This window comes from Podarcis bocagei, assembly GCF_964188305.1.
Source record: "Podarcis bocagei genome assembly, chromosome: 3".
Lineage (NCBI taxonomy): Eukaryota > Metazoa > Chordata > Lepidosauria > Squamata > Lacertidae > Podarcis > Podarcis bocagei.
This window is the reverse complement of record NC_138127.1, coordinates 47965251-47990273: the sequence shown is the minus strand read 5'-3', so window position 1 is coordinate 47990273 and position 25023 is coordinate 47965251. Positions and strand designations below refer to the sequence as shown.

General features: G+C 41.1%; 1 protein-coding gene across 2 annotated transcripts in view; it reads right to left on the bottom strand.

Moving 5' to 3' along the window:
• ARFGEF3 (ARFGEF family member 3) overlaps positions 1-25023 on the bottom strand; it is a 72242-nt gene that overhangs the window by 20685 nt on the left and 26534 nt on the right. Inside the window, exons 5-18 of one of the 2 annotated variants that reach the window (XM_081187841.1) lie at positions 16188-16256; positions 15221-15343; positions 14284-14326; positions 13471-13549; positions 11968-12072; positions 9456-9780; positions 8248-8360; positions 7222-8138; positions 5325-5491; positions 4441-4675; positions 3533-3640; positions 2425-2640; positions 1528-1638; positions 450-600 (exon numbers count right to left, since the gene is read on the bottom strand). In XM_081187841.1, the coding sequence (XP_081043967.1) occupies positions 450-600; positions 1528-1638; positions 2425-2640; positions 3533-3640; positions 4441-4675; positions 5325-5491; positions 7222-8138; positions 8248-8360; positions 9456-9780; positions 11968-12072; positions 13471-13549; positions 14284-14326; positions 15221-15343; positions 16188-16256 (2762 nt within the window). The remainder of the gene's footprint in view (positions 1-449; positions 601-1527; positions 1639-2424; positions 2641-3532; positions 3641-4440; positions 4676-5324; positions 5492-7221; positions 8139-8247; positions 8361-9455; positions 9781-11967; positions 12073-13470; positions 13550-14283; positions 14327-15220; positions 15344-16187; positions 16257-25023) is intronic. The other variant, XM_081187842.1, reaches the window with a different exon arrangement.

Here is a 25023-nt window from a genome sequence, read left to right as displayed (position 1 = left end):
GAAATAAGATACATAATAATACAAGGATTATTGTCTGGATTATCTAGAGTCACCATAACTGATGACTATAGACCAGAAGATAAACTAGAGACCAGGAGGGAGCAAAGTACTATGATCTTTGCTCTGGAAAATTACACACTTGCGCATGCATACTAAGCCATACTTTGAGTTGGTCCTGTATGCGGTAAACTATCAAATGTGTATTGAGCTCCTACCTAAATAGTTATTGCCCATTGAATGGGGGGGAAGTACTGTTTCATTTTCTTTTTGCAGTAGAAGCACACTGCCTGGTTACTTTTATGGAATCGAAAAAAGTACACCAAACACACTGAACAGCAAACTAGGTACCTGCCAATCAACGTGTATTGTCAGTTTCAAAGAAATGTTGTGTTGGAGTCTAGCCTAAACTGCCTCAAACTGAAGATGGAATACAGTTTCCAATTCCATACCTAAATACATGCGGCCAGCAGTCTTGATTGTGGCTTCCCATCTCCAGCCCCACATTAAGAATGGCATCCATGCACAAAACGTGGGCTGTGTGGAGGCAGACCCCTTGTACTTTCCCCATCTGTTCCAGTCTTTGCTCCACCTTCTGTTTCACTGTGCCATTACAAATATAAATGTTAGAAATAAAGAATCTCTTGTTACGTCTAACACAAGAAAGGCTTCTGTATAGGAGAGAACTGTTATTGTAGAGGGGTTTTTTTTCCTTTTAAAAAGCAAACAAACTCATTTTCAGCTTCTTTCAAGGTTTGCATGCAGGCCCTAGTATTTTTTCTTACCTTCACTAAATACATGGGAGTAAGAAAATGGATCGTGCTCCCTGGAACAAACTTGCACGTGTTCAGTGGGAAGTGTGAAAGGAGCTGTATAAAGGGAAGAGTCTTATGTATGACTGGAAACCAGTACTGGGTAAGTTTCCAGATTGCATGGAGGAGTCTACACAGAGGGAACTGTGCGTAGAGAGCCTGCTTCACACCTCTTGCTGAATGCGCAGAGGCTGGGCAGGATGAGTGGGTCCAATCCTGACTCCTCCTCTCTTCAGGCAGTGTTTAAGAAAAGTGTAGAAAGGGCTTGAGAGTTCACTATAGTTGAAACAACTGATTTCTGCACATCCTATGCAGCTACTAGCGCCTTACTTTATTTAAATCATAGAAACATGCTGAATCATAGAACTGGAAGATACCCTGAGGATGTTCTTTGCTGCCATACAAAACAAATTTATCTGGGAATAAGCCCCATTGATATCTATGCTGCTTATGCTCAGGAAAAGCAGGTAATACCGAGCAATAAACAAGAACTGCAGTGAGATTCTTCACCCCACCCAACCAGTTTCAGATCTAGGTAGGCTCTGCCTCTCTGCAGGCAGGCAGGCAGCCATTGCTGATCTTTACAGTAGACCTAAAGGGAGACACCCCTGTTATAGGCAGGCCCAGGAAAATTACATTTGACAAGGCTTCCAACTACATACAATCTTAATACATATCATCACTAATGATAACCATTGTTCCCCTTGATGAGTCGTACCTTGAGCTATGGTGTCACTGGGTTCTTGCACCTCTTTTTCCTCTTTCTCCTCTTGAACACATGAAGCTGCGGCCATCTGAGCAAGGGCAGATGCGCAATTAGCAGCAACCCCTGCAGCAAGAAACAGGTCTATTGAATTTCTGTGCCTCCCACTAGCCATATATGTGGCAGCTAGACTGGTGACTGGGAGTGGCCGCCAAGACCATATAACACTGGTCCTGAAAGACCTACATTGGCTCCCAGTACATTTCTGAGCACAATTCAAAGTGTGGGCACTGACCTTTAAAGCCTTAAACAGCCTCAGCCCAGTATACCTGAAGGAGCGTCTCCACCCCCATCGTTCAGCCCAGACACTGAGGCATAGCTGTCAACTTTTCCCTTTTCTTGCGAGGAATCCTATTCGGAATAAGGGAATTTCCCTTAAAAAATGGGAAACGTTGACAGCTATGCACTGAGGTTCAGCTCTGAGGGCCTTCTGGCTGTTCCCTCACTGTGAGAAGTGAGGTTATGGAACCAGGGAGAGGGGCTTCTCAGTAGTGGCGCCTGCCCTGTGGAACACCTCCTATCAGATGTCAAAGAAATAAACAACTACCTGACTTTAAGACATCTGTAGGCAGCCCTGTTCAGGGAAGTTTTTAATGTTTGATGCTTTATAGTGTTTTTAATATTCTGTTGGGAGCAGCCCAGAGTGGCTAGGGAAACCCAGCCAGATGGGTGGGGTATAAATATATACCAGCTGAAACACTGGCAATATAAGGAGAAATATATAGGGGGAAGTGAACCCAGCTTACTGCTTGCTTCTGTTTTTCAAGCTGCCACATTTGGGTGTTGCAAGGATGACATCTACCTGCTCAAATTCAATTAGAAATGGGGCCTATGCTGATGAGTGCATTATACCTAAAGCACAGCTAAGGCGAGCTGCCTTTCTCAGTCCATCCAGACTCATGCAGATGGCATCCTTCTCCTTCTGGTTCTGCTCCTTGACTCCTTCGGCTCCTAGAATGAAGGCTAATCCTTTGGAGCTGCCTGCCATGCGGCCGGTTAGAGGCGTGGATAAAGTGTCAATCAAATTCTTCCAGCAACCAATTAGCAGGTATCGGGCAAAAGCAGTACCTGAAGCAGCAGAAAGGAGAAACAAATGGTTTATTGGGAGTCTTGGGAAATACAAGCATCAGTCAGAGCCAAGACAGGCATGACGCAAACAGCATCATTATGCACCTCTTTATCCCAGCCTTTGACACCTTTCAGGACAAAATTGCAATTTTTGTTACAGCTGTAAGGTTTTAAATGGTTTTTAAATTGTTGTGACCTGCACTGGGACCTGGAGTGAAGGGTGGGTAATCAATTAAAATAATAAGAATACGAAGTATGTCAGGTTCCCCCCCCCTTTAATTAACAGGTGGTATGGAGACACATGCTTTTCATCATGACTGAAGAGAGCTGGGACAAAAGTTTAAAATCCATCATTCTCTCCTAAGTTGAAACAGGAGTGGGGCCATGTTGCTAGCTCCATTCCCAAATGAGCCCTGCTTCCCAGTATGTGATATATGAAAAGGAATCCTTTGGTGGTTTTGGATCATAGAATCAGTGAACTGTACAGCTGGAAGGGATCCTGAGGCTAATCTAGTCCTGGCATCTGCCATGTAGGAATCTCAACTAAAGCATCCATTATAGATGGCCATCCAACTTTTGCTTTAAAACCACCAATATGTGTGTGTGTGATAGAATCTTTGCATTTTAACTTTATGTAAGTCACTTTCAGCTATTTTTGTAAAAAGCATCAAATGAAATTAATAAATAATAATTTATTTAAAACACAGTTCCTGGATCAGCATATGTTCATGTGCGTAGACATGAGAGATACAGAAACCGAGAAGGAAGCTTTACCTAACTCACATCCAGCATAAAAATATGAAGGTTAAGTGATTGGGGGGGTGGGGTGTATCTGAAATACTACAAATATATACCAATGTGGCTCATGGTTCCCTTGATGCAGATCCTTTACCTGCAAGAACAGCATCATCTGGCTTCCGGGTGTGGGTGAGAGGAGACTGCGAGGATGCAGAGGCCATCAGCTGCCCACCTATTGTGCTGCTCCCCAAACCATCAATGTCTGCAAAGAAAAACAACCAGAAGTTACAATGGGATAAAGGGGGAAAACACCTAAGGGGCAATGAATTCCCTCAAGTGAGTTGCAGAGGAATGTGTGATACGTCTCCACTAGTATGAGATTGATCCAACAGTGTTGCTCAACTGACAGTAAAGCCTTTAACAGTGGAAGGGAAGTCATTTTCAGTGGCTCTTCTTTCCTCCTGAGGTCCCCTCCCCCACTCTAAATCTGCTCCAGAGAATTGTGGGAACTCTCTACAGCAGATTTAAGGAGGATATGGGGCAGAGGGGGGGCGGGCTACAGGTGAGAAGGAAAATTACCTTCAAGCCTGTTCCACTTACAGAAGCTTTGCTGTTGCCACTGGATACAGGCCATTTTACAAGTGGTATAAGAAAGCTCTGGCTGTGGCATTTGTTATTTATAATGTTTGTTCACACATGCTAGTTATTTCATGTTGCGAGGGATGGAGGTGCCTCCGTAACGTCAGACTGAGCTACTAAAACAAAGCAACTGCAAAATGTAAGTTATTGCAGCCATAAATAGCATTATAAAAATCAGGTGTGGGTATCCTTTTTGGCCTGGTGGGTCAGATCTTTCTAAGTCCCCACCCCTACTGGTTGGTTAACAGACAGGTGGGCAGTCACCTGGCATCATTATGATAATACAACAATTCCCATCATAATAATACAAAACCCTGACTACTGGCCATGCTGACTGGGACTGGGGTATTCTGGACACTCAATGCATTTAGCCAAAGATGTGTATTTAATTCTATATCGCCCTGGTATTCAAATCATACTGACCAGTCAGCATGGTGATGAGTGGGAGGCTGTGCTCTTCAGGACTCCCCCAATATCCTGCCTCTCCAAGAAGATTTCTCTCCAGCACTTGATGGTAAAGCTCTTCGACCCAAGCCTGAGAAAATACCATCAAAACTCCACTGGATTGGACCTGCTTCATAAACTCCTTCTGCAGAATGGAACAGCACAATTCAGCTACCACTGCATTACTGGGCATGTTGCTTTTCCTCAGAGACTTCTAGAAACATACAGATATGATCAGGAGCATAAAACCAAGGTGACAAGCATAGATAAAATTATGCATCTGTCGGCACACATAATAACCACCCGTCTTTCTCTCTGATGCAGTTCAGATGTGACACCAAACCATGATGTCATATACTTGTGCAAAAATGAGCCTCGGGGTAGCTTCTCTCCCCACCCCCACCCGCCATGTTTCCCTAACTTCCTTTTGGTTCTTAGCAAACCATAGCTTCTTGTCCAAACACAGCAAACTATAGTTTGTGCAAAGTAGAGAATAATGAGGTTCAGGAAGCACTTTTCTCCCTATGGTGAAAGAACCAGGGGACAAAACTCCCCTTGAGTCTGGTGGCAAATGTTACTATACATTTTCATTTTTCCTTCCCACAGTGTTTTTTTAAGAATGGCTTTTGTAAAATATTGTCCTCTCTACTTTCTGAAGTCTCCTACCCTTTAAACCCACGAAACAGACAAAAACTGATTTTGGACCCAGTTGCTCCAATTTAATGCTCCCCTGGGTTCAACCTGCATCAAATCTGAGTACTTCATATTTATTCACTGAGCTGCGGACCAACAAGCTATAAGAAGTCAGGGTAGTTGCAAATGTGTGTTGTTCTTCACTATACCCAGCACTGCATTCCACTCACCATGATCACGGGGGACTGGCCAGGCTTCTTTCGGTAGTAATCTGCATTGGACAGCTTCAGGTTGAGCAGGAGAGTATAATGAGAGACCATATAGAGACTATCTGCATTCATCAGTGTCTGGAAGCTATAGGCGACATTCCCTTCAAATCCAGGAGAGTGCATCATACCTACCAAAAAACAGAGAGCTATAGCAAGTGCCTTGTAAGAGAAATCTTGCTTTAGCGATTCAAGGCCACTTTCTTTTTATATGGTGATTTACCAGTTACTGCACTGTAACTCACATTTCTGTAACTACATGATCAGAAACTTCTGTTGCACTAGCCAAAGTGCCTTCCACAGCCCCAGTGGAGACTGCCCTATTTTGAACAAAGTAAAGGTAAAGGACCCCTGGATGGTTAAGTCCAGTCAAAGGTGACTATGGGGTTGCGGCGCTCACCTTGCTTTCAGGCCAAGGGAGCTGGCGTTTGTCCACAGACAGCTTTCCGGGTCATGTGGCCAGCATGACTAAACTGCTTCTGGTTAATGAAACCCTGTGACAGAAGCCAGAGCGCACGGAAATGCAATTTACCTTCCCACCATAGAGGTACCCATTTATCTACTTACACTGATATGCTTTCGAACTGCTAGGTTGGCAGAAGCAGGGACAGAGCAGCAGGAGTTCACCCCATCACTCGGATTCGAACTGCCAACCTTCAGATTGGCAAGCTCAAAGGGCTCAGTGGTTCAGACCACAGTGCCACCTACTCCCATGAAGAAAGTAGATGCCACTGTCAGCAATACATTAAAACAGACTGGTGTAGTAAATAAAGCATTGGATTTTGTTTGGGTTTCAGTACATAGAACCTTTATACATAGAACCTTGCTTTGCACAGAACCTTTACAGAATATATTGGAAGAAGGGTCTCAAAACATCATAAAGGCACACTTTTACATACAAAAGCAGTTTACCATATTAGTGGGTGCAGCTTATTAGTAATGTGGAGAACAGCTTGCTTCTTAAATAAAACTAAACATGAACATCCAGTAATCAAGTGTACTAAAACATTTGAACCTCTGGCTTACGGGATAATTTGCTCTGGAAATTGATTAGCATTAAAGAGTCCCCATATACTACTGTAACCCTGTTGTTATGTACATCATATACACAGCTTATAAACTTGACACCAGGATAATGTGGTGTGACTGAAATGTTATGTTAAAACTGTGCTTGCTGAACAGTTTCATGTAATATAATACAACAGGTTATAATAGACTGATTTGTCAAAAATGCAGGAATACAAATGGAAACTGCTGTGTCAGAATGAAAATTCCACAAGGATTTTGCTGGAAAAATCCATGAGCAGCAGACTGGAATTTTGTACCTTGTTTGTAGATCTTTCCTAAGAAGTCCACAAGGGTTCAGATTCTGATATTTAACTTTTCATGCTGCCTATTGAGATCAAGTAGGCACCTTTACTGAACTTTTTTCAACATTTGCTAAAAACATTCTTGTTTAGACAAGCCTACCCAAATGTTTAGAAAGCTGAGGTGATTTTAACCTGTTTTAGTATTTTAACATGTATATTTTAAAGAAGGTTGTAAATTTTTCCTGCTTTAATTGCCTTATCTTTCGGGTAAACCACTTTGAGAGTTTCTACAATCAAGCAGTGCAAAAATCTTATGAAATGAATAAATTAAATAAATATGTTTTCATTCTTTTGTAGGAAAAAAAAAAGTTACAGGCCACACAGACGTGCCTTGCATCAACTCCAGAATTAATTCACAGGGCTGCAAATGGATTAGAATGCAAATTCTCTCAAACATACATGAAAATAGTATTTGACATATCAAAGACCCTTAATCAGCAATGCTCTGCATTGTTCATTTAATACTGGCTGTGAAGAAAATGATCACCAACCTGAACAAAAAGTTGAAGCAAAGTTCTGGAGGGCCAAATCAACATCTTCCACTTTAGAAAGAGCGATAAGTCGAGGGAGAAGAGCTTCAAGGGACTGGACGAATAATCTGGCACTGTGCTGATCTGCTTCCTGGTTCTTCAGCAGTTTCAAGGAAAGGGCAGCAGTTCGTAAGGATTTGTGACCTGGACAGTCTCTTGGGGTCTGATCTTCATCAGCCAACGAACAATTGTCTGAGCCTATGTCTGAAACATCTGACCTTCCGGAATCTTTCTCTGCTGCCATGGAATACTGGTCACATGAATCAAATTCAGTCCTAGAAAGATCTTGGTCATCAACACTGAAATTGCTCTCACTGTACCTGGATCCACAAGAACGTGCCCTGCAGTCAACTGAAAGAAAATTAGTTATATCTGGATAAACAACTGTATGGCTCCGTTGAACAACATCTGGCTGGTCAATGGTTTCTGATTCTGGGTCTTTATAATGAATTTCTTTACCCATTTGTCCAGCCGGTGACTGGAGAGAATTTTTACGAATTTCAGAACGATCTTCTGGAGTGGTCTGCCCCATTTCACCTTCCAAGGTTGTCTGACCAGTATCTGTGGTGACGCTAATACTAATGTCAGGACTCTTTTCATTGCCAGTTTCCCAGGGGGCATGGGTATGCTCTGATGACAGGATGCGCCTTTGCCACCTAAAATCGGCATCGTTGATCTCCATGGAATCTCTGCTTGTCTCGCCCCCGTCCTTTAACTCATCCATACGTCGGAGAAGCAGATGGACCTGCTCCTCATCGAGGCCTTTCCCTTGACTGAGATCATCCAGGGTGCCAAGGAGGGCACAGACACAGGACACTGAAGCATAGCAGGCTTCAATCCCACCTTTCGCGCAAGCTTCACTCATCCCGTCCAAGATACTACAATAAATAAAAACAAGACACACTTTACTCTCTCTTTTTTTCTTAACTGGAAAAGCATGCATTTTAAAAAAGGATTATTGGCTTAAGGAAACCTAATAGAACATACAGTTTGAGAAGATCCAGGTGGGACTTCCTTTTCGAAATCGACCTTTTCCTGCATTCTGGTTCAGTAGAGCAGGGGCCTGCCAAATCGCAGAGCCGCCGAGGACTGCCAAGTATCTAAATTTGTATGAAATATAAAAAACTCTTCACAGATCAAATGCATGGTGCTGGAACAAACCTTATTTCTTCGGTAAGCTGATCTGCCCCAGGATGCATTGAGCTTATTAATTCAAGGATGCAGGATGTACCCATCAATTTATTAACAGACGTTGGTTTCAGAAAGCAGATAAAACCTGTGTTAGCTTGCCAACACTGACGGCCTAAATGTTACAGAGCAGCCCTGGCCTACCTCTCTAAAGCATCCCTACACCTCCATTCCTCGAGATCAGTTTGGAGTAGCCCTGCTTGACATCTCTTCTTCACATGTTGCAAAACTGGAGGGAGGAGCAGGGGTCAGATGGCCAGAACTTTGGTGCCGGAATTTGGAGCTAATTGCTCCGAGAGTCCTCTCAGGTTACTTCACTGTCTGCATTCAGCTCTAGAATGAAGACTTTTTTATATATAATTTTTATTTGATTTTTTTTTGTTGATACACCAAGAAAGAAAAAGAAAAAGAAAATGAAAATAATAATGAACAAAATATTATTTACAAAACAATAAGGCAAAAATTGGTCTTCTGACTGTAGACCCGACCTCCCATCTGTTCCTTACTTCAACTGTATATTACTTGTTGCCAATACACACTTTTGTTATGATCTAACTAATTCTTAATTTAACTTAGGTCTCATATCTTTCTTGAAGCTACTACTGAAATGATTCAAATGCTGTGACAGAGTTTAAACTGCTGTAGTTATTTTTCAAATATATTTTAAAGACTTCCCATTTTGAGACAAATTCCTGCTTTCGTTTATTCTTTATTTTTTCTGATAAACTATCTAACTCCACATATTCTGTCAGTTTTTGAGTCCACAGAATGAAGACTTTTTAATTACTTGTGTTTTACTTTGAAATGTCACGGTTGGGTTTGTGTCCCTCCCCTGCTTCTTTTATCTTTGCATTTATTGATTCATACGAAAACAATCTACATACAGAATTGCTTTTGAATATGAACTCTTTGTAGTCAATAAAGGAAACGGGGGGTGGATGGGTCAATAAAGGAAATCCATGGGGTGGATATGGGTACAAACAAAATGGTATTTGCAGTTAGCTCACCTCTTTCATGATCTTGATAGCCTCCACTCTGTGCTGAGGTGGAGGGTACAGAAGCATTCGGTGATAAAGAGACTGCAGGACCGGCTTCATGGACTCCACCGATCCCATCAATCGGACAAGTTCTGCTGCAATGTAATAGATTGTCCGGGCAGCAGGACTGCTAAGGGCAGGCGCATTGGAAGAGCAACCTGACCCTCTGCCGTGATCGGAGACCCCTGAGGAAGGAGAATCAGCTTCGTGGAAGATGTTGCTGTGAGCAGAGGTGATGGTTTTGTCATGGACTGGATTTCCCAAGATTACTACAAGAGCCGGGCACAGCTGCTTCCTGAAAAAGAAAAGCAGTGTGGGAGCGAAACAGACAAACAAATAGGTGGCAAAAGGGGAGGAATCAACACACTACAGTGGTACCTCGGTTTAGGGTACTTAATCCGTTCCCAAAGTCTGTTCTTAAACCAAAACCATTCTTAAACCGAGGCACACTTTCCCTAATTAGGCCTCCCACTACCGGTGCCCTTCCACCGTTCAGCTTCCATTCGTAGACCAAGGTAATGTCAGGTGGTGAGGTGGTTGCTCACGAGAAACCAGGCAGGACTCCGACCTGTCTTTTGCAGGTTTTTATTTTGTGCAAACTATTTACAGTGCAGAACCACAAAGTTCATGTCCGTCTTAGTCACTTGCAGATTCCGGGAGTCGCCGCTTCAAATCTCCGCCTCCCCTCCTTAACATTTCACCCCTCTGTGCAAACTGGGTGAAGGAAACGGCGTGCCTGTTTCCTGGTCGGCTGGGAAAGGTGAGGCGCTTTGGCTCTCAGTAGCATCTTTGAGCCCTCCCCTCGCTCGGCTTTCCCCTTCCCTCTCCTGCTCCACTGGAAGTGTGGCTTTCCCCACCACTCGAAGAGGGGCTGCTCCTCAGAAGCATAGGAGGCTCTCTGTATCCCCCTGCCTCCCCCCCCCCCATTGCGATGGCAGTCCCCTGACAGTAAAGTTCGCTAACCGGAACACTACTTCCGCTTTTGCGGGGTTTGTATATTGAATAACAGGTACTACTGTACTCACATTGGACAACAAACTTCAGTTACATTTATACAGTGGTACCTCGCAAGACGAAAAACGCGCAAGACGAAAGAGTTTTCCATTTTTTGAGTCGTTCCACAAGACGAATTTCCCTATGGGCTTGCTTCGCAAGACAAAATGTCTTGCGAGTTCTTGCGAGTTTGTTTCCTTTTTCTTAAAGCCGCTAAGCCGCTAAGCTGTTAATAGCTGCTAAGCCGCTAAGCCACTAATAGCCGTGCTTCGCAAGACGAAAAAACCGCAAGACGAAGAGACTCGCGGAACGGATTAATTTCGTCTTGCGAGGCACCACTGTAAATGACATCACTGTAAAGCACTCAGCACCCATAAAATGCCTACAGAAATTGAACCATCACCACCACCGCCACGGAAGAGGCATATGTAAATAGAATTATAATATGTATACAGATATAAATGTAGCTACTATATCTTTACCGGCACACCTTTTGGAAGTCAAACTTCACAATATCAGGAGTAGCCAAAATGGTGCCCTCCACTATTGCTGAACTAGAATGGCTATCATTCTTGACTACTGGCAATGCTGGCTGGGGCTGATGGGGGTTTGAGTCAAACAACATCTGGAGGGGAGCACATTGGGCACGACACTGTAGGCCAAACTATAACTTAGCAGGACCAGGTGAACATGTTGACTCAGCAATGAGCTAAGCCAAGGTTTGGCTAAGTGTTTTATCTAAAACAGGGCTGCAGCTGATGGCTAGTGTGATGAGAGCTTAACCACACATCCTGGTTTGTATGACACACAAACCTTGACTTAGCTCAGTGCTGTGCAACTGTATAAAGCAGAGGAGCAAATAATCATTTAGCTTACTGTGTCATATGACCCAAGGCTACCCCGGTCTATATTCTACACACACAATTTTAATATAGAGGCAGTATTATGAGCATCTGTTGAATGAATGAGGGCACCTATTCCCTTGGGAATGGAGACAGTATTATTATTGGAAAGGCTTGAAAGGGCCTCTCTGGCAAAGAGGTCCGGAGGTTACTTTTATCATGGAGAATGACATACTCATGACAATTTCTCATTTACCAAAGCCCTCTTTGGGGGCTTAGTCTTCTTGAATTCAAACAATAATTGAGGAGAAGCAGTTATGTGCTACAAAGTCCCGTCCTCTCTGGTGCATAACGTTTATCCAAGTTTAGAGTCATCCATAAGTTTAAGGTCAGTAGTATCGCATGAAGAGCCTCTTCTACTTGTGGAGGGTCCTTGAAGGGTTTACAACTCTGAATGACTTACAGTCCTGATTGGACATAAAACTATTTCATATTTACTCCAGTATGGTTAAGCACATTTATGTAAGACTGAAACTCCAGTTTGTTTCGAAGAATGTAATCTTCCTTTAACAGGGAGAAAGCCATGAACCCAGTGAGGACTACATGAACAGAATTGCACTCCAAAAGTTCCAAGCAGATTTACTTACCATATGAGATCAGTGAATCCTTTATGATGGTGCATATTAGGAGAGGAACTATTCAGCATCGAGAGGATGCATTCCAGGAAGAGAAGTTGCAACTGCTGATTCTCACTGACAAATGGAAGCAAAGTGTCATACAGTTTATTGTTCTTTTCAACTAGATGCAATAATGCAAATAAAAAAGCAAATACTTTTTCTTCCTATTTCATGGAAAAATACAAAAGGAACATTCTCTGCGAAGAAAACGGACATGAAAGCAGCTGAATGCAATTATCCAGAATCAATTTCTCCTAAGTAGAAATCTCATTTTCTCATGAAAATGTTCAGGGCTGTTGAAAATATTAAATGTATATATCACTTCACACTTCAGAAAATGATCAAGCAGAATTCTAAAAAATAATAATCACATGAGCATGGTAAAAAATACTGAAGCAATAAATTAAAATATTTTAGTAAAAACTCCAAAACATATTTAATGTAGAAGGGTTCACTGATCAGTATAATAACGGGCACTTCGCTAGTATAATAAGAATATATAACACATACAGCTGTTCAGTATTAACAACTACTTCACTGACAGGATTGTTGCAGTAATTAAGAATGTGTGCCATTAGCACAAAATGCAATAGATATAAATAAAGCTACTGCTAATAAACTGCTTGCAATTACAAAGTAGACAGATCCTACATGCAAATAATTACAGTTATTTGGATGTACGAGTAATTACTTAAACTTAATATAGGACACATTAGTACTGATAATTACTGGGAAATGGGAAATGCCTACTTTTGCAGTGTAGATCAGAGTTACTCTATTGTTACCCAATTCACTTCTCAAATAATTTTTCCATGATTCTGTTCATATATCGCAGCCTAGCACATCAAGGACTAATTAACTTAAATGTGTGCTAATTACACGCTGGCATGCAATACTCAAGGTGGATTACCATTGTCTTATCACAAAATGAAAAGATTAAGTTGCTGTTAACTGCTTAATGGAACAATTATTTTTTTTGAAAGATAGCTAATTGTTGTTCCCTACTGTCTTTGAATTCAGTCATCAGGTGGACACAAGTAGACAACAGACAAAAAATAAAACTCCATAATGGAGTAATAAATCCAAAACTAATATCAGCAAGTCTAGAAAAGTGTGTCACTAATCCCTACTAATGGCCTTATTCATAGGTCTGAAGCTACTGAGTTTCTGCAACAGAAAAATTGCATTAAAATTTTTCCATTTTCCATTTTTGTATTGCTGATGGAAACAGCAGAGCACTACATGGGATTAAGTAGCCCAGTGAGTGAGTGGAGGAATGGGAAAAATGCATTTTTCTGTGACATTATCTCTATATATTTTTCTAGCTGTTCTGTACATGCAGAACAGCATTTTTCTTTAAAAAGGCAAGAAGTACCAGAAGTCTGAAATAGATGCTTCAATGTTCAGGTTGATTCTATACCACAGAGTGATTCTACCTAAACACTTAGTTTAAATTCAGAAACTATTACTCACCTGATAACTGCCTGAAGTTTTTCACAGAGAACCGTGAAGACAGAGACAACATCGTCACAAAGGGACTCTGTGGTAGAATCTCCAAAAGGGGCAAAGGACACATATTAGCAGCAGTCATGTGCACACCTAACTACACCAAAGTTTGACACCTGCAGAAACAGCTCCAACTTCAGTGACTTCAAACTTTGCACAGAACATGATGAGGAAGACATGGGATATGGCGTTGAAAGAGAAGCTTTATCTGGGCGTATGTGGACGGGACTCTCCTCTGCCCCTAATTCAATGCTCTGGCGCAAAATATGGAATGAAACATCTACTGAGGAAAACGATTCGACCAACTGTCGGGGGAAGGGAATGCTGGAAACGGAAGGGGAGGAGCTGTTTCTTGCAAGTGTTGCTGGGAAGGAGGAAATGAGCAGAACTCCATGCATGGCTTGAAGGACAACTGCATGAAAGACAGAGAGAGACAGGGATGGTGCTTAGGATGCCTCTGGATCCAATGCAGCGCTGCTGGAAGGACAAGCTGCTCTTGAGGTGTAGATGCTATGAACTCTCTCTCCATAATACTCAGATGTAAATATGCATGAATAAACCACATTTCTTAGAGACACTGCCACCCCTGTCGTGTCTCATTCCAAAGGAACACAAACTCTGGTTAAGGGCCAAGACCCCTGGAACCTTGCTACCGCTTGGCAGAGACTGGGGTGGCTTGTAACAAAATTCACAATAATTTTGCATAGGCATGATGTGGGGGAGAGGGAGAAAGTTGAAGGGGAGAAATAAACCAGTTTCTGAGTACTTATGAACTCATACCTGGGCTCTTGCACCCCTGAAGGACTCCTTGGCTTTCAGCTATCTATTCAGGAAAGAAATATATTGTCATTAGCACAGGTATGGGAAAGTGTTGAATGGTCTCTTTAAATTTCAAGGTTCATTATTGTTCCACAAGATGTGTATTTCTTTAAGGGCCAGAGCAAATAATGTGACCTAGTTTTACAGTTGTGAAGCAGTATAGCAGGTGCTGTTAAGTTATGTTAATTAAGCTGTTGGGTATTGTATATAAAGAGCAGCACCTAGCTCTCTCAGTACCCTTCTGGATGGGTCATGCTTATTGATATATTGTAAAAGGAGTTTTTGTTTTTGTTATTAAAACCTAGCAAAAGTTATTTTTGCGTTCCTTGTAATGTGTGGTCCCCAGCACGCTTTTTTGAGCACAACTAATCTGCAAATAGCCAACAGTTTACTGAAGAACAACTTTTCACTTTTCTATTTCTAGATATATGAGCAATCAAGGAAGCCACTCCTGAGACAAGACTCTAACCCGATCCAGAGGAGAATTATGGAGTTTATGTATTGTGGTATGGAACTGTGGCTTATTTATTTATTTAGTGCCATATCAAGTTAAATTTTAAATGGCAGGAAATAACTATATGCTGGAATATTGCCCTGATTTTCATCACATAAAATTGCAATGTAAAACTCCTATGATTTTCCAAGTTAATGGGGTTGCAAACAGTTTGTTTCTGGCTGCTAACATTGAAGCAATTTCCATAACATGGAAAGGAGCAATAAACTTTTGCTGGATGCGAGTTTTCCAGAAGTGGCTTTTATACTGTATGAAAGATAATATAAAACATGGAAATTATCAGGCAAGAAAACATCGGGAAAAGGGAATAAAGTGCTGTCTGAATGAAGCCATAAGTAGCATTGCGAGGAAATCACAACCCATTGTTGTTGCTATAGAACTCACTGGATTCTCTTGTTTTTGCCGTAACTGTAAAGTCAAATCACTCAACATCTGGCTGAGAGTTGCCCGCACAGCTGTATTAATACTCCGCTGATGGTAACTGGAGACATAGGTTTCAATGCACACCTGGTTGGGAAGGGAGAAAGGAACAGCAGAAGCAATGTAATTATAGATGTAATAAGACTACTAACATAATTATAATTGGTAGAAGTAGGAGGGCGGTTGTTGGTTTGTTTTGTTTTCATTTTATTATGTATTTCATCTTTTTTGCTTTTTGTTTTATGTTGTGAACCACCCTGTGATCTTCAGATGAAGGCTGGTATACAAATTTAATAAATAAAAATGAAAGTTAAATGACATAGAACTATTTCTGACGACAGTCTAAATTCTGAATCACCCAAGTCTAAATAGTATCATTTATACCAAAATATTTCTCCAAGTAAGAAAACTACTAGGGCTCCAGTCTGAATGGTTACCTGATAGTTTTAATATAGCGTATTTTTTGCTCTATAAGACACACTTTTTCCCTCCTAAAAAGTAAGGGGAAATGTTTGTGCATCTTATAGAGAAAATGCAGGCTGCGCAGCTATCCCAGAAGCCAGAACAGCAAGAGGCATCGCTGCGCAGACCCTAACACAGACTTAATACTTTAGTAGGAACTAACCCCTAGTTTAACAGCAGCTTTAAAAATTACCCACCAATCCTCTTTTATTATTTGGCCTTACGAATTGGAATCATCTTTACATATTTGAATCTGAACTGAAAAAGCATTGAAAAAAAATCATAGAATGTGTAAATTCAATCGATAGTTAGGTTCAATTCACGCACAAGTCCAAATTAAGTTGGTCCTCTTGTCATTGGAGTAATTTATCTCTGACCTAGCTGCTAAAGGCACCTTCTAGTGGCAGACTGCTAGGTTATTTTATTAACATAGTCCAAGTTTGGCTTCCAGTGAAGAAAGAGCACTCACCTCAGCAATCTTAAGTACCGAACTCCCATTCAGCTCAAATGTTGGAGTGTATGTTATACAGAGCAGGACCTGCAATCAAAGGAACAATAGAGGGCAAGAGCTTTAGTAGGAAGGTGCCCTGAAACCCTGATCAAGACTATGAAGTTCACTGAGAAGCAAGTCCACCAGATGTCCTACCTTTGCTAATCACAGAATCACAAGGCAGAAACAGACCAGAGGGGCAAATCAAACCTCTCCTCAAGGCAGGATCCCACAGATTAATTCATGTAGCCCAGAAGAGAGTATAGGAATAAAGAAGGAGCGCCCTCTGGGGGTCACTACTCAGTCTGACCTGGTAGAAAAATCATGTCCAGCTCTTTATATTCTGAAGGATATTCACCCATCATCACATGTAGTGACTTGGGTTCCATTCATTCATGAGTAATAAGAAAGACAAGTTCAATGTCACACGAAACTGTCTATTTTGGTATCAAACCGAATGAACCAAAAATCTGAAAATGGGGCATCTATCCTCTGTCAAAACTCATCGTATGAATTCTGCTTTACAACAGTTCCCAGCAAGCTTAGGGAAAGCCAAATCATAGCTGAGATGGCACAGAATGTTGGGGTTGTGGTCATCTCCATCTAGCCTCTGATTTGTGGAAGGATGATTTTACAGTGGGCCCTGAGAAGGTTAGCCTGAAAGTAAACCAGGTCATACATGTCTTTTCACACACTTTAACAATCTTTGAGTTGCGAGGAATAGGAAATTTGTGCTTACCAGGAAAAATGCTAGCTATTATTGACCAGCAATTAAAACGTGTACAAACTGTAACAGTGCACAAAATACTGTAAATGTCTTTTCATAAGCTTTAAAATATTATTCAACTGTGGTAATATGCAAATTTAAAGAAAGTATCTGCAAAATGGCAAGCAGAAATGTAAGGATTCTACCCAAATATCTGGAGAAGAGAGGACTAGAATAGAATCCTCCCTGTTATAAAACAGGATTTCAGTGGCCTCTGTTGGTATTATTTCTCTGCTCTCTCTTAACACAAACTGAATGGTTTAAGAAAGCCTGAGAAGGCCTAAAAAAATAGAAACTGAGCCAGGAGAAAGTTAAATATTCTTGTTACCAATGAATAAACTCAGAATTATAAAGGTTTAAAATGTGCAGCTAAAACACAATAAGAAAGTTGTCTGCAGGATCACCTTAGGGATCCCATTCCAGATTACTAGTGCCAACTAAAAAAAACCATATTGTGCGTAATACAAATATTGCTTTTCAAAAAGACAATATACCCGGAGCAAGGTCTCTAACTCAGAGCAGTTTAAGGAGGGCACCAAAATTGCTCAACAAAATGGAAAGAAGAGTATGAAACAGAAATTTCGCTTATTAAAAAGAGAAAGCCTGCTATGTGTAGTAATGTTAACTCAATAGGCAAACAATATTAGGATGATTGTCCTCTTGCAAATGCCCTGATGAATGCTGTTTCCATTAATGAGTGATCCATAATGAGGATGTGGATTTTAATTGCAGCCAGAGTGCTTTCTGTCTTGAAAAAACTACTGCTTTGCTCCTTGGTTGCCCGACCACACAACTGATAATATGCTGATGAGATTTTTCAGATCAACAAGAAAAAGAAACAATAGATTATGCCATCTTTATCAGAACGGAAACCACTTCCCCTAGAACTGGGTTAGGCAAACTTTTATAGTTAAAAAAGGTTAAAGGTAAAGGATCCTTGGATGGTTAAGTCCAGTCAAAGGCGACTATGGGGTGCAGCGTTCATCTTGCCTTTCAGGCCAAGGGAGCCGGCATTTGTCCACAGACAGCTTTCTGGGTCATGTGGCCAGCATGACTAAACCGCTTCTGGTGCACGGAGGACTGTGACAAGTGCCAGAGTGCATGGAAATGCCATTTACCTTCCCACCGCAGCGGTACTTATTTATCTACTTGCACTGGTGTGCTTTGGTTGGCAGGAGCTGGGACAGATCAACAGGAGCTCACCCCATCGTGTGGATTTGAACTGCTGACCTTCCAATCGGCAAGCCCAAAAGGTTCAGTGGTTTAGACCACAGTGCCACCTGTGTCCCTTTTAAAGTACTTCTGTATGGCCTATAGACTCCACTGTGTTTTTTTTGTTTATAGCCTGCAGGATTGCAGAAAAACAGCTTTATAAAATGAATGCAACACCCGCCCCCCAATTCCTAGTCCTAACAAAAAGGAAGTAACATGAAGCCCAATTAAATTATTTCTTCTTCTTCTCAAGTATCACAAATTTTAAGCCCACAAATCTTAAAGGCTCATGGCTGTTGTTTTAGAAACATTTCAGGTTAAGTCTTTATACAGTATTTTGTATACCTATAAATCTGTCCATCCTTCATTACACTGGAAAGAAGAGATATTATTCAGAAAGGGCAAGGGAGACTAACAGTATTACATATTATTGTGAAGCATCACACACACACACACAAGTATCTCATAGAAGAAATAACTGCTTGAAAATCTACAAGTGTATTGGTATTTTGCAGCTTTCACAGCTATAACACCAATTCTCCAATCATCTTTTCTCCACATCTATTTGCATGATTACCCCCTTACACACTAAGTGACAAGCATTCCATGTTGCTAAATTAAACAGTCAGCTAGCAAGCAACAGACCCTCACATCAGTTGCACACATCTACGCAAGTGTACAGAGCTGCATGGGCTTTTCTCCAATCATGTGCTCTAGACCACCCACATTCAAGAGGGAGGTGGGTATAATGGCAGCTTCATAAACCAAACATAATAACACTTCCAATCAAATATGCTGAGAATGAAGGGAGAGAAAACAAGAAAAAATAATCCATGTCCAGTAGAGATGCAGGCAAGGGTCTGTGTATAACAAACATGAAACAATGGTGTGTTATTAATACAGGCATATACAGTAGTACCTCGGGTTACAGTCGCTTCAGGTTACAGACGCTTCAGGTTACAGACTCTGCTAACCCAGAAATAGTACCTTGGGTTAAGAACTTTGCTTCAGGATGAGAACAGAAATCATGCAGTGGCAGCAGGAGGCCCCATTAGCTAAAGTAGTACCTCAGGTTAAGAACAGTTTCAGGTTAAGAACAGACCTCCAGAACGAATTAAGTTCTTAACCCGAGGTACTACTGTAGAAGCAAGGAATAATCAGCATATCTACAACACAGTCATACAACTAGGTAAGAATAAGAATTAAGGCTATGAAGAATTTGAGATACATTCCTTGGGGTTTTAGCCAGCTCTAGAATTCTGTTGTGAAATTTGCCCATTATACAAGGATATATATATATATTCCCACAGTTTGCTGGGCATTTCAGGTGCTCTTTAAAATATTCTCTATCATGGGTGGGGAAACACTTATGTATTAACAGAGTCCCCCATACCTTGCAGAATGTCTAAATGACCTAACCACATAGGCAGAGCTTTGTATCACTCCATGTGGTTGGATCAATTAACTACAACCCCAACTGCATAGGATCTGCTCGTAGATACCTCAGCTGCTCACATATGGCTGGAAGAACATTTAATGGGTGCTTCACTAATCTCAGATTTATTTGTTTGTTTTTAAACAATGAAGACTTCATATGGCATTCACAAATTAAAAATCACATCCTGGGTATGTAATGTACATTTGCTTTAAATAAAAATTAGCTGCAGCCCTCTGGCTCATGATCAATACAGCGGCTCAGGAAACACAGTAGGTTCCCCCTCTGATAGGAGCTTCAAGGCAGCTATGAATAAGATAAGATGACCAATGCAAATCAAAGTTATTAATAGGTAGGCTCTGAAGAGGTCCTAAACTGTAAAGAGCTAAGGGACAGGGAGACCAAAAGCAAGTACGGTAGTGGGAAGAAACCTGAGGGACAGGTTGACACAAATATTGACTGAAGAAAAGGCGCAATAGACAAGAGACAAGTAACTGAGGCATGAATGAGCTAATCAAGGCAGGGCTCTGAAGATGAGCAGTGCTGAAAATCTATGGAACAAGAGAGAGAGAGAGAGAGAGAGAGAGAGGCAGGATTACCACAGTAATTGGGATAAAATAGATAATACCCTGAAAAGAAAGAACCTGAAGAAATAATGGATGGATGTAGACATGAAGCTGAAGAAAGTAACATATGCCTTTGGACAGCTGTGAGTCCAGAATGACTCCTGGGCTGCACACCTGGTCTTTCAGGGGCATGGTTACCCTGTTCAGGATCAGGGAGTCCCCCACACCTGCCCGCTCCCTATCCCCTAAGAACAGTACTTCTGTCTCGTCAGGATTCAACCTCAATCTGTTAGCTACCATCCATCCACCAACCAACCAACCAACCAACCAACCAACCGCCTCCAGACACTCACACAGGACCTTCATCGCCCTCACTAGTTCTGATTTGAAGGAGAGGTGGAGCCAAGATATGTTCAGGGCCAATATATGCTTCTGTCTGCAACATGGAATACAGTGTTACCTCTGGTTACGAACGAGATCTGTTCAAGAGGCCCGGCCATATCCTGAAAACTTCGTAACTGGAGGTGCTCTTCTGCGCACGTGTGCGAGGTGAAACCTGGAAGTATACACTTCCGGGTTTGCCGTGGCCGCAACCCGAAGATTCTGTAATCTGAAAGTTACGCAACATGAGGTACCACTGTATAGGGTTTCACCAACAGCATCAGCTTACTACACTTACAAGTGATTGCTGATCCATGGCCATTTGATGCACCTTTGGGGGCAATTAATTTGGTATGTATTTTTTATTGTTTATATGCAGGCTTGTCATTACAATTTCTGTATTGCAACTGAACGTAATGGAATTTATTTTACATTATTGCCAGCTGATGAAGACTTATCATTGAAACAGTTCATTATTCTGGAAGAACTGTACTGTTTGCTGCTGTGCTTGGAGTACCCTATTGCTACATTTGGAGCACCCATCATCTCATGTTTACAGGATATTGACTTTGGAAAGGCATTCTGGCTCCATCTTAGTGATCTTTAATAGTGACTTATCACTCCTTCCTTTCCTGTTCATGGAACATTGAATTGTTGTTTATTAGTTTGTGACTCCATGCACATTTTGTATATCTTCTGTTTATGTATTTTGACACAGTATAGTGTTATAAAAATATTGTCAGAATATTATTAGACAACGTGTTACTCGTTGCTTAGAGTGCAACATGGAATACTTCAGCTATCTGGCCATTTTCATTTTTTCTGTAGGCCTCAATAGACTGCTTCCATTGAGCTTTTTGCAGATAAATAAATAACCTAAATAATATTGACCAGAGTCTGGGAGACAATAAAAGTTCGTTATTGTTGTCTCCGATTGTTGAAATAAAACCCAATAGTCTGGTTCAAGTGATTTTGTGTGTGCCCCATGAACAAAACAAGGGCAAACACATTCATAATTCTGGATGTGTTGTATAAGCATGGCATGTTTAATTATGAAGATGATGAACATAGTGGTTTCCCATTAATCAGTGGAACTGTAAAAAGGTTCTGCTGCCACTAGAAACTATTATTCAGAGTGATCAATGCTTCAAACGTCCGGGCAAAGTCTTATATCAGGAGTGGAATAACCAAGTATGTGACATGTTGAACATTCTCTAAATAAAGCCTTCATTAATTTGCTGTGCTAAGGCAGAAAACTCCAACTAAAAAGTCAGTTGATATGCAACAACAGCAGTCATAATGAAACAAGGAGAATCATTTAACAGAGTTCTTTAATGGTTCTGGTAGTAGATTTGGCATTCAGAGTTACGACAATACAAGGAATGTAGGAACTATAGAAGGCAGAAAAACAATGGGATTTTTTCTTTCAAGTAAGTATATACAAGATTGCCATCTGTGAGCCTCTTTTATAATTGTTTCTTAACATTAAACATTGGTGGTGGAGGAATTGGGAAAAAAACCAAGTGTCTCACCTTCTGCAAGTAGCATTAAGCTTCTGCAAAGGCACCATTGGATACAATCCAGGAAGGTTTAACTTTAATAGATTGCTCTATTTACCACCAGTCATACCCTATGGACAGGATGATCTGATATTAAACAAGCCTAGGAGGATCAGGTCTCACTTGTTATTTCACACACAAAATGGAATCTATGGAAAGATTGAGGAAGGGGGACCACAACTAGAGCATCAGTTTCCTGCTTGGCAAGTTACATATTTACTATTCATTAAAAGGAGATGGCAGGTTCCCTAAAGGAAGCACCACAAAAACAAATGCTCACTGGGAATAAGTATATTCCACCACTCAGTTGGGTAAACACTAAACTGAACAGGTGGCAATACAGATATCAACAGTCCTTCTTTAATCCCTTCCTACGTGTGTTCTTTTAGCAACACAAAAGGCTTCTGTTTGTTTCCATTCCTGCATGACATACCACACAGACCTGCTAAATTTATGAAGATTAGTTTTTCTAGAGTCAGGGTGAAAAACAAGGATCAAAGTCTATTAATATTGTGAGAAATATTCATACCACCAATCCTGGTGTTCTTTATCACTTTAATTAACAGTAAAGGGGGGAGACAGCCTCATAAATACTAGAAAAGGTCACTACTGACAGTAGTTCAGGGAACTAGCTGAGCAGGGATTAATTAGTTGTTTCCAGCTCTCTCTTTTCTTTGCACACAGCAGCTCTCTCAGCAGTTTCATATTTCCTAGGACAGTCTGCCCCTACTGGGTGCCCTGCAAATGTATTGGGCTACAACTCCCATCAGTCCCCAGCTGCGTGGCCAATGCTTAACTCTCCAGTGATAGAGGTTGAAGTCCAGAACATTGGGAGGCCACTAGCTTAGGGTTTGAGGAATGCAGCCGTTAGCTACATCAGTGAAAGCAGACACCCAATATTCCATTCTAATCTACCTGTAAAGTGCAGGTAACCTCTCTGTGCCTCCTGTGATCTTCTCCTGCACTGCTAAAGGGTTCACATTTGGGGATGACTTTTTTCCACTGGAAAAACTCTTATGTCTGCAACCAGAACCACAGAAATGTAGTGGTTTTTATCGGCATTGAGATAAAAGTGAGGGAGAAAGCTAAATTATTGCATTTCAAGCAATGAATTAGATGCAGGAGACTGAGAATCTCTCAGAAACCCCATTGATAACATGCTTCCACTATTCAGGGTATTGAAGCAGCTCCTTTCCTTAGCAGCCAGCATGACAGACCTTTAACTCTGCACTGCAACATGATGTAATAAAAGGAAATGAGACTTTGACAAAAAGTGAAATATGAAAGTAAAGGTGTATATTTGTTACAAAGTATGCTAGGAATTTGGTAAATGTTCCCATTCACATCTGAATAGTGAGAATCCCAGATGAATTGTGCTAATGTCAGCATTACTATGCCCTCATTTGTCAGACATTCACTAGAGAATGTTGACAACCTCATTTAGGAGACTGTCAATGTTCCCTAGTATATCTCTGAATTATTGGTCATTCACAAAATTCACCAGTTCCAGTGCTGATGTAATCCTTATTCTAGTAAAAATCATTGAGTGAAGAACAGAGAAATTCATCCGTGAGATGGATGGGAAAGTTATTAAGTGTGCATGATTCCATTATTAAATGTACTGTATTTTTCCATGTATAAGACAAAAATTTTTTGCTTTAAAACAGGCTTCCTCAAGCTCGACCCTCCAGATATTTTGACACTACAATTCCCATCATCCCTGACCACTTGTCCTGCTAGCTAGGGATCATGGGAGTTGTAGGCCAAAAAAAATATGGAGGGCCGAGGTTGTGGAAGCCTGCTTTAAAATGTAAGTAAAAAATTGGGGTCATCTTATTCATGGATTGTGAATGCACAGTGGCTCTGACTCTGGTGTGGGTGGCCTGGGCTTGGGTTTGGACTCTGGTGTGGGTGGCCCGGGTTCTGGTTCGGGCTCTGGCTCTGGCCCAACTTCTTAATTTTGGGTTCGAAAAAAGGGGTCAGCTTATACATGGGGGTGTCTTATACACGGAAAAATACGGTAGTTTGTGATCAGGAAATGAAATCTAGACTGTGCATTAGTGAAATAACAGCTTATCTATCACACATTTTGGAAAGTTGTTTATTTGTCTGTTCACTAGGCATTTGGACATCTCTTAGGATATCAAAACTAAATTTTGCACGATAGTTCCAAAGAGCAAGGAACAGACATAAATGTGGGTACAACTGGATGCCATTTGAAATCAAGATGGTGAACCGGACCTTTCAAAACTGAACTGATTTTAACCACTGATTTCAAAATTGCATTACTTTATTTTTGTTATAGTTTCTTAGAATTCCTGAGCAACGCCAGGTACAAGGCTATTAGTAGATTATATGGGAGTTGGACAATAATTAGTGATGGGGGTAATGTAATAGGTACTTTTTATCAGTGCAAAGTGTGAACAACAAAAGCCTATTGGGTGCAGAAAGTGTTTGGTATTTCCCGACATCTTTATAGATGCTTTAGAATCTTACAAAACCAAGTCAGAGAGACATTTCCAAAGTTTGGTCTGCTATGAGGTGACAAATAGTAGTTGCATCATTCAGATTAGTAAACAAGGATGCTTGGCCTTAGCAGAAGATCAGATAGCACACGCATAGCTGACCTGACTAAATTTGGTGCTGTTCTTGTCAAGAAGGCACATGTTCTTGCGGACAAAGCAGAAAAATCCCCTTGCACCAAAAGAAAAATGCAAAAACAAAACCCCAAACACCACCCACTTTGAAAGCATTTAGTACACATAGCAGTGAAGACTTTTAGAATCTACAGCCTAATTCTAACATATGTCCTAAAAAAAATAAAAAATCATGAACAGAAATTCAATCTCTGCAATTCCAAACAGGATTCTGGAAGTTAGCCATAGAGTGTACCTAT